The sequence below is a fragment of the Saccopteryx bilineata genome, chromosome 2 (genome assembly GCF_036850765.1).
Source record: "Saccopteryx bilineata isolate mSacBil1 chromosome 2, mSacBil1_pri_phased_curated, whole genome shotgun sequence".
NCBI lineage: Eukaryota > Metazoa > Chordata > Mammalia > Chiroptera > Emballonuridae > Saccopteryx > Saccopteryx bilineata.
In genome coordinates, this window is record NC_089491.1 from 34053816 (window position 1) to 34066854 (window position 13039).

Genomic DNA, 13039 nt, shown 5'->3' on the forward strand with positions numbered 1-13039 from the left:
CTGCTCCATGTGATTTAATCCTAACACCTACCCGATGAGCTTGGTTTCACTACTGCCACTTTACAGATAAGAAACTCAAGTTCAAAGTGCTTAAAATACATCAGATTGACCCAAGCCAGGTCGACTAAAGTTGTTTCTGGGTACCCGTGAGACTGGAATCCTCAGAGAAGGAGATGTATATAAAACAGAGCCCGTGAGCCTAAGACACAAGGTGAAACTTTCTTCATCTCTCACATCTGATTGGTTATAAAAATAAAGATCTGCAATGCTCTCGTCCATTTTTTTCAAAGCCATTCACACTGACTTCATCACAATTGACCAGGCCCCAGAAAGGGGCCTGGGATCTTCCACAGAGCAGAATGACTGAGAAACGTTCACAGCGACTGCTGCAGCACAAAATGATTTAAGTGACCAAATATTATTAATGAACCAACTTGAAAGCTGATTTCATATAGAACGTTAAATTTCTCCCAAACACTAATGTGTGATAAAAACTTTAAATGATATAAAAATGTTTTAAAGTCCCACTAGTAATTACTAAAAATAGCCAGCCACCCAACAGCTAGGCACTGTGGAAGTCTACCCTGTGTCGGGCGAGTTTATAGTTTATATTAGCCCAGGATATCAAGTTGTTCTTTTGAAATTCCACCTTTGGTTAGTCTTCTTTGGCTAACATAAATTTTAACTAGAGGTTTGACTATGGCAGCAACACGTAATCAAATAGCATTCTTTATTAAATAAATCTAGGTTATCTCAGTGACACGAAGGAATCAGCACAAATGTTCCCACTGTCCCTCTGTCCACAGTGAGAAAAATCTAAACCAACATTTGAAGTATTATCAGTTTATTCAAAGTACAGTACATGAGTCTAATGTCAACATGTGCAAACATCTTCATACCTGGAAATCCTTGCAAATCCAAAAATAAAACATTAACTTTTCTGCTAGGGGAAATAAAAAGGCACAACAGTAAAACACACATTTTGATAGAAAAATATTTAAAAGGTTTTTAATTCTCTGGCTACCAAAAGTTAACATTTTATGATTACCCTTTGAAAATAGGGTATTTAGGAACAATTTTAAAGTTTTAAAAATCAGTACAAAGCTTATTCACATTCTTACCACGTGGCTTTCCCAAATTGCACAGTGATTTCCTTATAAAAATAGAGCAGCCAAGTTTTCAGTGGGTCTGTCACTGTACTTAGCTAAGTCTCTGTGGGGCTAAGTCCAGGTCCTCCCACTCTCCTATGCTGGTCTCCATGGCACAGTGACACGTTATGACATGCGTTCTTTAAAGAACCATTTCTGACGTTCCGAGCTGGTGCAGTCTCGTAGGAGTGGGAGGAAGCTGAAACCGTTGCTGACCGCCTTCCTCTCAGCCTGAACACATTTCTTGGATTGTATGTGAAATAAAGAGCCATCCTACAAAAGATAATAGACACTCGATGTTCAAAAGAACTAGAAGCAATTCCTCAGAAAGTATCTTTTTCCTTAAAATGTATTCTTTAGTGCTCAGGGTGACCTTCAGCATTTCAGAAATACTTATTGAGTCATCAGTGTCTGCATGTGCAATGGCAACCCAGGACTGTCTGTGCATCGAGAGGGCCAGGCAGGTACAAGACATGTGTCACGCTAGGCTGTCACAGGCACAGTTCACAGGGTCCTGGATTCCACTGTCATGACCAATGGTGGCCAATGGTGCCACCTTCTGGCTGCTCTGGGGATCCATCAGGCCCTATGTCTCATCCTTACAGTTTTTCTTTTCCTTCAGGGAAATCAGGACCAAAGACTCTTTATGAATCTCTTCCACTTAGGTCAACTAATTCTATCCCCGGAGAGCTCGCTCTTGTGGATTTAAGTGGAGAGTCAGGAAACCTGGCTTTAGTCCCAGCTCAGCTCCGGGCCAGCCTGGGGAGGAGGGGGGAGTCACCAGAGAGGAAGTGGGTTCTACAGACGGTGCCAATTCCCAAACTTCTAAAGACGGTGATCCTCTTTAATGCCTCCCCCTTCTCTTCTTTTTCCAAACTGTTGCTGAGTGAACTCAACAAATCTCTCCCCTAGTCCTGGGTCCTCTTCTCCGCCCCTGTTGTAAGCTATATGCCCCCAAGGAACTTAATCATGGCCTAGTGACAGATGGACAGAACAGTGACATACCTGTTCCCGAAATAAAGTTAGATGGAAAAGAATCTCAAAAGTATGAACCGTGAAAACCCTTAAAAGTGCTCATAAACTGCACGATGGGAAAGCGAGCGCGGGCCTGCCTCGTCTTAGCCTGCTTCACTTGCCGCCCTTCGCAGAGGACACTTTGTTCACGTTAACCCTTTGAGTAGTGAGTTTTTTCTCAAAAAATGAAATTAGTTTCAGTTATAGTTTTATTAACTTAAAATCATGTTTGTTTGATAACCAATTTATGGAAACAAGAAGAACACACAGTTGCCTTTTTTTAATGTTGTCTTATCCATTTTTAAAATAAAAATTTTTGTTACGATCGTACTCTGGATGGTCAGGAGGCACGAGGAGGTACATGAACGTTCATACTGCTCAAAGGGTTAAAGGTAAGACCCTCCCCACAAGCCGAAATGTTACCACTCGCTGAAGACTCTGATGATAGTTAGCACCTTTTAGCAATGAAGTGTTTTTTAATTACGGTATGTACATTGTTTTTTAGACATAATGCTATTAAACACTTAATACTTTACAGTATAGTATAAACATAACTTTCATAAGCACTGGGAAACCAAAATGTTAATGTGACTCTCTTTATTGCAATACTTGCTTTATGGCAGTGGTCTGGAACAGAACCTGTAATATTGCTGCGATAATGCCTGTAATTAAATAAAGCATCCTTCCTCCCACCTTTCTGAAGACACTTCCTTTTCCTTAAAGGGTCACTGAAATTTAAGATAAAATACTAATGATATTTCAAACCACTTTTATAGCCTTTACCTGGAGGCTACTCTTCAAGGACTTACAATGGCTCCCAGTTGAAAGAAAGAAAAGGTAGAGGGCATTTCAGAAGGTCACAGACTTTTGGGGTTCGCAGAAATAATTTTCCTCATTTTTTGTATCACATAGATAGCACTATGGTGCCTGGTTTTTCCAAGGAGCCTGCAGATTACATGCTAATCATAACATTCCCTACAGAAAAACTCCAACTTCTAATTACACTTGGAATTCACCTATTTATAAGCAGTCTAGATGAATCTTTTCATCCCTGAGGCCAGGCTGGGAGTGACAGCTTCCCAGGGAGATTATTTCCTTTGGGTTTTATTCCCTTATGCTTTTTCGTGAGTCCAAAAATATGACTTGATTTCTGAGTCACATCATGAGCTTACTGCAAAGATGGCGGAGCCAGTGCCCTCTGTGCCTGAAATAACACCCGGTTGCAACCCAGCCACTCTTCGACGGAGAGCCGGTTCCCTCAGAGAGATCTTTTCGGGCTATTGCCCTGCAAGTATCAACTGATCCCGCTAGAGCTTCCCAGTTTCCCGAGAATACTCCTGGCCATCCGTCTGGTCCTCGCGAGGGAGATGACGAGGCTGCTGTGACTGCCCCCGTTTTAGAGCAGGGTAAGAGAGCAGGGAAAGAGGCTCAGCGAAGGGAGTGACTCACACCTGGACCTAACGCTCTGTCCTCGCCTTTTAGTGATTTGTTCCACTTGGTTGAGCCCCACCTCCTTCTACTGCGTCTGTGGCGGGTCCTCATCCCGTTTCAGCTCACTGCAGAGCAAGGTGGAGGGTGGACGGTGAGACTGAGAGGGGTCAAGAGTGAGAGGAGAAGGACAGCACGGCCGACACTGGACACTGGGGCTCCAACAGTGCGGCCATGGGCTCAGGGTCACTGTGACGTCCCCCGCCTGCGACACACGGCAGCATCCTTGAAACTCGCCAGAGAGCAGACTTTACCTCCACACTCCCCTCTGCAGCCCACGAACAGATGGACAGACAGACAGACAGACGGCAGCGAGGAAACAAGGAGACAGCGCGCTCACCTCCTGCAGGATGAACTTCTGGTTCTCCGGGGCCCTTTCCTCGCAGAGATGCATGACGAGAATATCCGTTCCTGCCTCCATGGCTACGCAGGCCTCTGGCTGGTGGGTGTTATAGCGAATTTCATTCTGGGACGTGTACTCGAAAAACTAAAAATGGAGGAGCCGATGTCAGTTACCCTCCACAGTGGAAAGAGGGGGGAGTCTGGATGAGAACTGGGGGTGAGGAGCGCGTAGGAGCCAGGAGTCCCTCCCTCTCCTCTGCCCCCTCACCCGCTGACACTTGACTAGACTGTCTGATGCGTCAGCCTCCTGCGTGCCCCCCCCCACCGCCATCAGCACTCTAAGCACCCGGGTGTGGTGCTTAGCAAGCGTGAATGAAGTGGTCCTTTCTCACGTCTGCCTTGCTCACGAGATAGTAAGGGCTGTGCTGGTGCCTGGACTCCTCACACCACTGTGCCGAACTCCACCCCGTGCTGGCACGAAACAGCAGGAAAGAAAATGGGCCAGTCCCAGTGCCAGCTCCTGGGGGCTCTGCGGCCTTGACCAGCTCTTTTTTCTCCTTTTCTGCAGCCCGTTCCCGTCCTCCCCCGGGTCTACAATGAGTGCAATCGTGCCTCAGAAACGGTCAAGTCTGTGCGCCAGCCAACAACGTGACTACTGATGGGAGGACTGGGTTCTTCCAGAGCAATGGCTTTCCTCCTCTAATGGGCCTGCAAAAAATACTGACTCTGGCCCCACCCCAGGGACAGAGGGAGGACGCCTTCAGTCTGAGACGGGGCCTAGGAACCTGCATTTTTGCATTTTCTAACAAGACCGCCACACCCTCCCTCCCAGGAGATTCTGGCACAGGTGGCTGCTCCTACGGCACGTGCAGCAGTGCCTCTCAAAGGAAGCTCCCAGAAAGCTGGTTAAAACAAGAGACTGGGGCTCTAGAGGGACAGCATGGGTCTGAGAATGTGCATTCCTGATATCTGGTGATGGTGACGCTGCTGGTACCCATCGAGAACCACCTTTGAGGAGCGCTGTTCTAAAGAGTGTCGGAAAACCTGAACAACTTCAGATTGTAGGGGTCTGAATTATGAAAGGCTACTGTTGACCATAAGGGGGCTTAATATTCAAATGGAACTGCAGGAACTCCAGATTGGAAGAAAATTTAGGTCCCCATCCCTCCGTCTCTAGTGTCTGACACCTCTGAGACCAGTGAGGCTTTGAAGGTCCAGAACCAGCTTCACTCCTCTCTAGCCTCGTCCACTGGCCCCACCCTGGTGGGTCCGTCTACTTTCCTGGGCTGGGGTCCTGTTCTGGTCCTCAGACCCCCCGGGGTTTGCTCCCCGGCTCAACCTGAAGGGCAGCACTCAGACAGATCCACGGACAGCACTCAGATCCACGGACAGCACTCAGACAGATCCAAGGACAGCACTCAGACAGATCCACGCAGTTCCCCCCAGCTGCGGTCACTGCCCCAAACACTGCTCTGTAGTGTGGCACTCGGCCTCAAAACCTGTAACTCCATTTAAGATCTAATTCTAACAAAGTCATTGAAATGCAGATCTGTTTGGGGTTTTTTTTTTCCTTCCTTTTTTTTTTTTTTTCCTGACCAAAGATGTTAGTGGCAGGGTTATTTATAGTCGTAAAAACAGGGAGGCAGGGAATCAGTTACTAAACAGTCACATACCCACACAAAGGTATATCTAGAGGCCATTAGGAATGATACTCTCAAAGGATGTCTAATAACACAAGTATGATGAAGTAAATGAAAATATGGGATGGAAAACACAGAGACATATGAAAACAAACTAAAACATATATCCAAAGGTCATACATGAAAAAAAAATAGATGAAAAATAAATGTCTTAATTACAGTGGTGGCTGCTCTGGGTCCTGTCATTCACTATTCGCTTCTACTTTCTAAATTTCCAAAATGTTTCATAATGATCATACAGTATGTTACTTTTATAATGAAAAAGATAGCAAACATTTAATTTTTAATCAACACGCAGATTTCGCCTCATTTGCCCCTTTGGAGGCCCACACCAATGACCCGCCGGAATATAGAGCCTCACAATCCGCCCCGCCCCGCCTGAGACTGTCAACCACAGAGAAGAGCACGTACCTGGTTCTGACCCATCCCGTGACAGCCATACAGCAGGACCTGGTGTCCCGTGAGCTCGTGTTCATTGGGAGGGTTATAGTCAAAGCAGTAACCTTTTAGTCCTTTGTTCTGGAGCTAAACAAAACATAAGAGGTGGCATTGGTCCAGTTTTCTACACAATAGATTCTACCCACGGCTCTGAGGGAGAGAAGTGCCTGTCTCAAGAACTGGACTCATTGGTAAGAGCTCCTTACATTTCTGGTTCTAAAAGTGTTCTCCCATTCTCTACCATAGACAGGAATCCTAACACCAAGTGAGCCTCAGTTTCCTCATCTATAAAATGGGTGCTTTATACTCACACATTTCGAGATGGCTCCCAGGGCTGACATCTAGATCTGAGCCCCAGACACTCATAGAGAGAAGGAATAACAATGGATGAAAAGGGAGTGGAGGCCCTGGCCGGTTTGCTCAGTGGTAGAGCGTCGGCCTGGCGTGCAGGAGTCCCGGGTTCGATTCCCGACCAGGGTACACAGGAGAAGCACCAATCTGCTTCTCTACCCCTCCCCCTCTCCTTCCTCTCTGTCTCTCTCTTCCCCTCCCACAGCCAAGGCTCCATTGGAGCAAAGTTTGCCCGGGCGCTGAGGATGGCACTGTGGCCTCTGCCTCAGGTGCTAGAATGGCTCTGGATGCAATAGAGCGATGCCCCAGAGCATCGCCCGCTGGTGGGCGTGCGGGTGGATCCTGGTCGGGCGCATGAGGGAGTCTGTCTGCCTCTCTGTTTCCAACTTCAGAAAAATACAAAAAAAAAGTAAGAAAAGAAAAGGGAGCGGAGTTTGGAATTGAGGAGGCCTGTGGTCCCCAAAAAGGGGCCTTTCTTGCCCAGGGTTCGTTGATCAGACCTGGGGGCTGGGAACTCCTGCTCTCCACGGGCCCGCCTCACTCACCATCCCAAAGAAGCCAGGTCTATCTTCAGGCACGTGCATTTCCGGATACACGTTCTCCAAGAACCACTTGAAGTCCTTACACTGAAGTTTGGCACGGAGCTGCTTCCTCTCTGTCACATCCCCAAAGGGCTCCTGAGATAACAACAAAACAATCAGCCCCCTAACGGGGTCTTGATACCAGAGCCCCTCTCTCCACTGTTGCTCACTTGTTCAATAAGTTTTTACTGAGCACCTCATGTGTGCTGGGCCCTGTGCAGGACACAGAGCACAGAAACAGCCTCAGACAGAGCGGCAGCGCTCTAGCCGGAGAGACATAAATCCACTCCCAGGTGCTCTCGTTACGGGGAAGGACACAAAGCACCTGCTGATGGAATGAGGGAGCCAAATCCCGGGGTTGCGCTGGATCCCTGGACCCGAACATCACAGATAACATGTGATCACAGACCAGCAAACTGCCAGCAGCACGCATATACAATGCCATTCTGATCTGTTACTGCTATCTGACACTCTCTTTTAAACACAGCTAAGTATTCTAGATATAATCGTGAATGAAAACATTACATGCTCAGTGTCCTGGAGTCTAGATATACACTTACGATGGTAAGAGCAAAATGCTGCAATAATAAATACTAGTGGGAGTTTTGTGCTCTGGATGAAACCAATGATTAAGAACTTTCAATAATTAAAGCCGGCATCTACGCAGTGTCACCAATGCACTGCACAGCCACAAAAGCAGTGCTGATTGCAGACATATCACTGTCCCTGCACTGTGATGTTAAACTATTAAAATTTGAGAAGTTAAATATTTAACAAAATGGTAATGATAAGTAAAAACATTTGAACAGAACTTGAGATTTCTGCCTATTTTCCAGAAGTTCATTTCTTGATGAGAGTCACTGTACTCCCATCTTCAACAAAATGCCCATTCCAAGGCCACTGGCCATGCAGACAGAAGGTGGACGCAGTGCCCCTTTAACATACTACTCTTGGAAATTCCCAGGAAGCGGGACCTGGGGTCCCAGACTGGGTGACAGGGGAGAGCAGAGGTTTCTGCCCTGCAGTCCTGGGCGAGACAGAGGAAGCGATGCAGCCCAGAGGCCGAGAGGCCGAGAACGAGGTCAAGGGGAGGGTCCCCGGGGCTCTGCAGAGCACAGAGAGGTCCCCTGCAGTGTGCGTGGCCCAGGCACAGCTCTGCCCGAGTCAGCCACGGGACCTGGGGCAAGTCCCTTTACTCATCCCCCCTCTGAGTCTCAGTCTCCTCTCCTGTAAGATGGAAATGTCAGAGCTAGCCTGAGGGCTGTAGTAAGGGGTCAGAAGAGATTTTCATCCAGGGCGGGAAAGAGGTCTTGGAACAGACCTCCTTGTCCTTCCGAGCGGCGCTCTTAGTTATGGGAATGCAGGGTCAGTGGGCCCCTGTCCTGGGGGTGCGCAGAGCTGGTCTGTGCACAGACAGTGGACCTATGTGTTAAAATTGGTTTGTAACCCTAAAATCAACATCTGTGATGTTCTCACACGTTCCATCACTGGAGGACAGAGCAGGGCGGCAAGAAATTGGAGTCGCCCAAGGTGCACACTCTCCGCCGAGGTCCTGCTGCAGCTCTCACACCGCAAACGGGTGTCCTCTCTGTGGGCCGCCTAGTGCCACATTTTCCAGATTGCTGCGCTTTGTGTTGGGGAGGTCACTGTTTGAAACGGCTCCCAAGCATGTGAAGAGCCCTCTAGGGTTCATCTCCTGGCAGAGAAACTGTGTGTGTTCGATAAGCTTCTCTGAGGCATGAGTGACAGTGTGGTGGGCGGGGAGTCCAAGGTGATGAACCAACAATATATATTAAGTAACAGAAACAAAACACAAGGTTATGTGTTCATTGGGTCACAAAAATGTCAACCTGCAAGAGCCCTAACCAGCGCTTCCCCTAAGGACGATGCTTCGGTATTCCCCAATTCAGTGTCTGCGGTGACTAGATATAGACTGTAACTGTTGCAAATAAGGAGAGGCAACTGTAAATTGTAAGTGAAGGAATACCATTTTCCCATACCGTATCACAAGAACCCAATTTATTCTTCTATTTCTGAAACCAGGTCTCCTACGGCACAGAGGCCAGAACCAGCTGCTTGTGCTCAGACGAGGCCGGATGGAGCGCAGGTGGGCCAGGAACTCACCAAGCGGGCATGGGGATTGCGATGGTAGTAGAGCTCTTTAAACTCATCCATCCACACTTCAGCCGCACGGACGCTGTTGGCCAGAGCCTTTTTGCGGGAGTAAGGAGCTTGCTTGGGGAAAACGTGGCCGACGTGAGAACACGGGTGGGTCTCCAGGGTCCCACCGCACTGCCAGATCTGCACACAGAGCAGAGGAGGGCCAGGTAAGCGAGCAGGGAACAAGGTGCTGGCTGACAGTGCTGCAGCCAGGAGGCTGGGCATAAACATCATGGCGAACACTGCCTGCCAAGCCCTCACCCTCCACAGGGCAGCAGGCCACTTCCCCGGCACACTCAGAACACAGACTGCAGTCAGAGCAAGAAAGCAGCCCCAACGACAAACGAGCCCTGGAACCGAGTCCCAAGTCCATGCACGAAAGCTCATGCACTTGACTCATGACAGCACTCAGAGCTGACCTCGCTGGGAACCCATCTACTGATTAGGAAAAATCCAGGCTGATTACCTGATCTCCTAGCCACAGAAGAAAGGAAAGCAGCGAGTAAGAGGAGAGGTTGGGAAGGGGAAAGGAAGAGCTTCTAGAGGCAGGCAGAGCAGCCTGACACCTAAGGAAAAGGCAGAAAGATTGTTAAAAGCACACTCTCAAACTCAACGGGCTAAGTCATCTGGGCCATTTCATGCTGGGGTGAGTGGCCATGGACACTCCATCCACTGTCTGCAGGAGGTATGATCAAGGACAGCATCTGGCACTTAGGATGGGGGATGTGACTCTTTGGTGGAGGGACATATTCTTCTTTATTAAATGACTCTTTTAAAGCAAGAAACCATATAAGCTATTATTAAAAATTTTAGTTTTCTATTGAAAAGCATGAACACGAACATAAGCTTTTGATATTTAAAATGCAAGGTGCAGTTAACGGGGAAACCCACTGAAATGCTTGGGGTTTCTCACGGGGGCACCATCCAGCAGGATAGGTTGGTGGGCTTAGTGTACAAGGCAGGTGCCTGCTCCCTACCGAAAACCCATCGACTCTGACTTTCTGGAGACTGCCTGTAAACCTGCCTTTTAACAAGTTTCCCCAACAACTCTATATGTGTCACAGTTTGAAAGTCACGGTGCTAACTAAAGAGGCCATTTCATAAATAGTTAAGGAAATCAAGTCTCCAAAAGATGGGATCAGGAGGCAGGGACCCGAGTGTTAGCCTAGTCTCTGCCACACACTCCTTCAGCACGTCCCTTCTCGAGGGGCCTCAGCCCCTCCCTGCGGCAGGGAGAGAAAAGAACTAGGCAACTTGCAAGGCCCTTTCCTGCCCCAGATCTATCTATTTTAAAAGTAGATATTTTCCAAAGTTCAGACAAGAAGGCAAGTATATATGTTTGATAAACTCTGTGTATGATAAATGTTTATAGGATGCACATGCCATTATCAACTTTCAGGGTTGCTAGATAAATTGCCAATATGGAGGAAAAGTCTACCAGGTTCTCATAAAAATCCCAGTACTCCAAAAGAGAGAGAGAGAAGGAGAAAACAGGTTAAGAATGAGTCCAAAGAGAAAACTGGAATACTTACCCTAAAGGAGAATTCGAGGTTTTCTCCGCCCCATACTTCCATTCCTGTATCATAAGACCCCAGATATTCAAAATATTTCTTACTCACTGCAAACAGCCCACCAGCCATTGTTGGGGACCTAGAAGTACAGGAGATCAGTATTGCAACGCAAGCAGCAGGAAACCATCAGTTAGCTGAACTCTGTTCCCACGGCAAGTCCTCTAACCCAATCATCCATCTCTAAAGAGTACCCTGAGCTCACGCTCTGCCCAGCACTAAGCTAGGCCTAGGGACACAGGCGTACCCCACGGTTCTTGCCCTGGGGCCCAGATATCTTTACAGGCAAGTACAGAACTCTGTGTATGGTCAATGTGTTAACTAAGGTCACCCCGAACCTGTGTGAACACAAAAAAAGGACATAAGGCGATGCGGGGGCAGGGAGCTCTGTTTCCTGGAAGAGACAGGATCTGTAGAACAAAGAGAAGTCAGCCAAGAACAGAAACAGAATGGTTCTCTAAGAACCCAGCAGGAGCAAAGGCCTAAGGTGGAAAGAAACTCCACACTGTTAGCATAGACAACCAGTGTGGTAAGGTACCAACGGATTGCAAAAATTAGTATTTTAGGAGGAAGAGTCAGGCTTCTTGCCCCGTCCTTTCTTTGGAGAAAGGAGGGAGAAGAATGCAGAAGCTTTCTGGCTTGCAAGGACAACTGGGTCATTTAGTTTAACTATAGAATAAAGGTTATCTGAAGACCTTCCTTTCCCTTCAAATAAGAGACAATATTTACATACCACCCTCCACTGATTTTAACTCTTCCTCTCTTCCTGGAGTCCTGAGAGTAACGTATACCTCTAGACAAAGGGAGGGGAGATAGACACTAAAAGATTTGTGAATGTCTTTGATATGTAGAGCGACATCACTATCGTGTTATCTTGAAAGTTTTAATGTTTTTTATAGATCCTCTAGACAAATGTTATAAGCTTGTTAATGATTGTGTCATACTCCCCCTCCTTTTCCCCCAACCTGTATGTGGTCAAGAGTATATAACCAGCCCCAGAGTTACATTCGAGACTGCACGATTTGGGTTAGTTATACCCCGTGTTAGTCATATGCAGCGGTTTAATCAATAAATCTCCTCTTAAAAATTCTTCTGTGGCCCTGGCCGGTTGGCTCAGTGGTAGAGCGTCGGCCTGGTGTGCAGAGGTCCCAGGTTCGATTCCTGGCCAGGGCACACAGGAGAGGCGCCCATCTGCCTCTCCACCCCTCCCCCTCTCCTTCCTCTCTGTCTCTCTCTTCCCTTCCGGCAACGAGGCTCCATTGGAGCAAAGATGGCCCAGGCGCTGGGGATGGCTCCTTGGCCTTTGCCCCAGGTGCTAGAGTGGCTCTGGTGGCGGCAGAGCGACGCCCCGGAGGGGCAGAGCATCACCCCCTGGTGGGCAGAGCGTCGCCCCATGGTGGGTGTGCCAGGTGGATTCCGGTTGGGCGCATGCGGGATTCTGTCTGACTGTCTCTCTCCGTTCCCAGCTTCAGAAAAATAAAAAAAGATAATAAAAAATATAAAAAAATTATTCTGTATCCTGCCTTAGTGTCTCTACGTGAACCCACAGAATGCTACTTTACAACACCAGGAGAGACCAGGAGATAAGATCATGTTCCCCCAGAGAATGGCAGGCAGGTGCCAGGCTGTGGCACCTTGGTCACCCACCCAGTCATGGTGCAGGCACTCACAGAGGCCCTCAAGAGGCCGGTGAGTAGATCATAATAGGCAATGGGCATCTTAAAGCTCCCTGGGGGCCTGCTCCCCTCCAGCCTGAGTGATCTCCCCTCCAGGATCTAGACCCCAGCTCTGGCCTGCTTCCTTGGCTGGCCCTTTTTCTCCCTAACAGGTTCCCCCAGGAGCCAGCACTGGCTTCAGAAATGGCCCGAGGCTTCCATCTTGCCACAGCAGAAAGGTCAACACACCACAGACAAGCAGACGGAAAGAATAAATTCTGAAATGGGGAAATATATATGATAATACCACGAATCCGAGTTTAAACTTTCTAGATCCTCCAGCAGCACGTCTGGGCCTTGACAAAGTATTGACTATCCTTGCCTTCCAAACTAAACTCTAGGCCAACCGAATCACAGGAGCTATCCTCAGTGCCTGGGGCCAACGCTTGAACGGAACCAACAGAGTAACTGGCTGAGGGAAGAGAAGAGAAAGAGAAACGGGAGAGGGAGAGGGAGTGGGAGAGGGAGTGGGAGAGGGAGAGGGAGAGGGAGAGATGCAGATGGTCACTTCTCCTGTGTGCTCTGACCAGGGAT

General features: G+C 48.1%; 1 protein-coding gene across 1 annotated transcript in view; it reads right to left on the reverse strand.

Annotated features, from left to right (window-relative positions):
- Positions 1-827: 827 nt before the first annotated feature.
- The window catches only part of GALNT12 (polypeptide N-acetylgalactosaminyltransferase 12), a 33022-nt gene continuing 20810 nt past the window's right edge, over positions 828-13039 (reverse strand). The window contains exons 5-10 of the mRNA XM_066256661.1: positions 10755-10872; positions 9187-9363; positions 7027-7158; positions 6104-6217; positions 3991-4137; positions 828-1421 (exon numbers count right to left, since the gene is read on the reverse strand). Coding sequence (XP_066112758.1) covers positions 1275-1421; positions 3991-4137; positions 6104-6217; positions 7027-7158; positions 9187-9363; positions 10755-10872 — 835 coding nt within the window. The 3' untranslated portion in view covers positions 828-1274. The remainder of the gene's footprint in view (positions 1422-3990; positions 4138-6103; positions 6218-7026; positions 7159-9186; positions 9364-10754; positions 10873-13039) is intronic.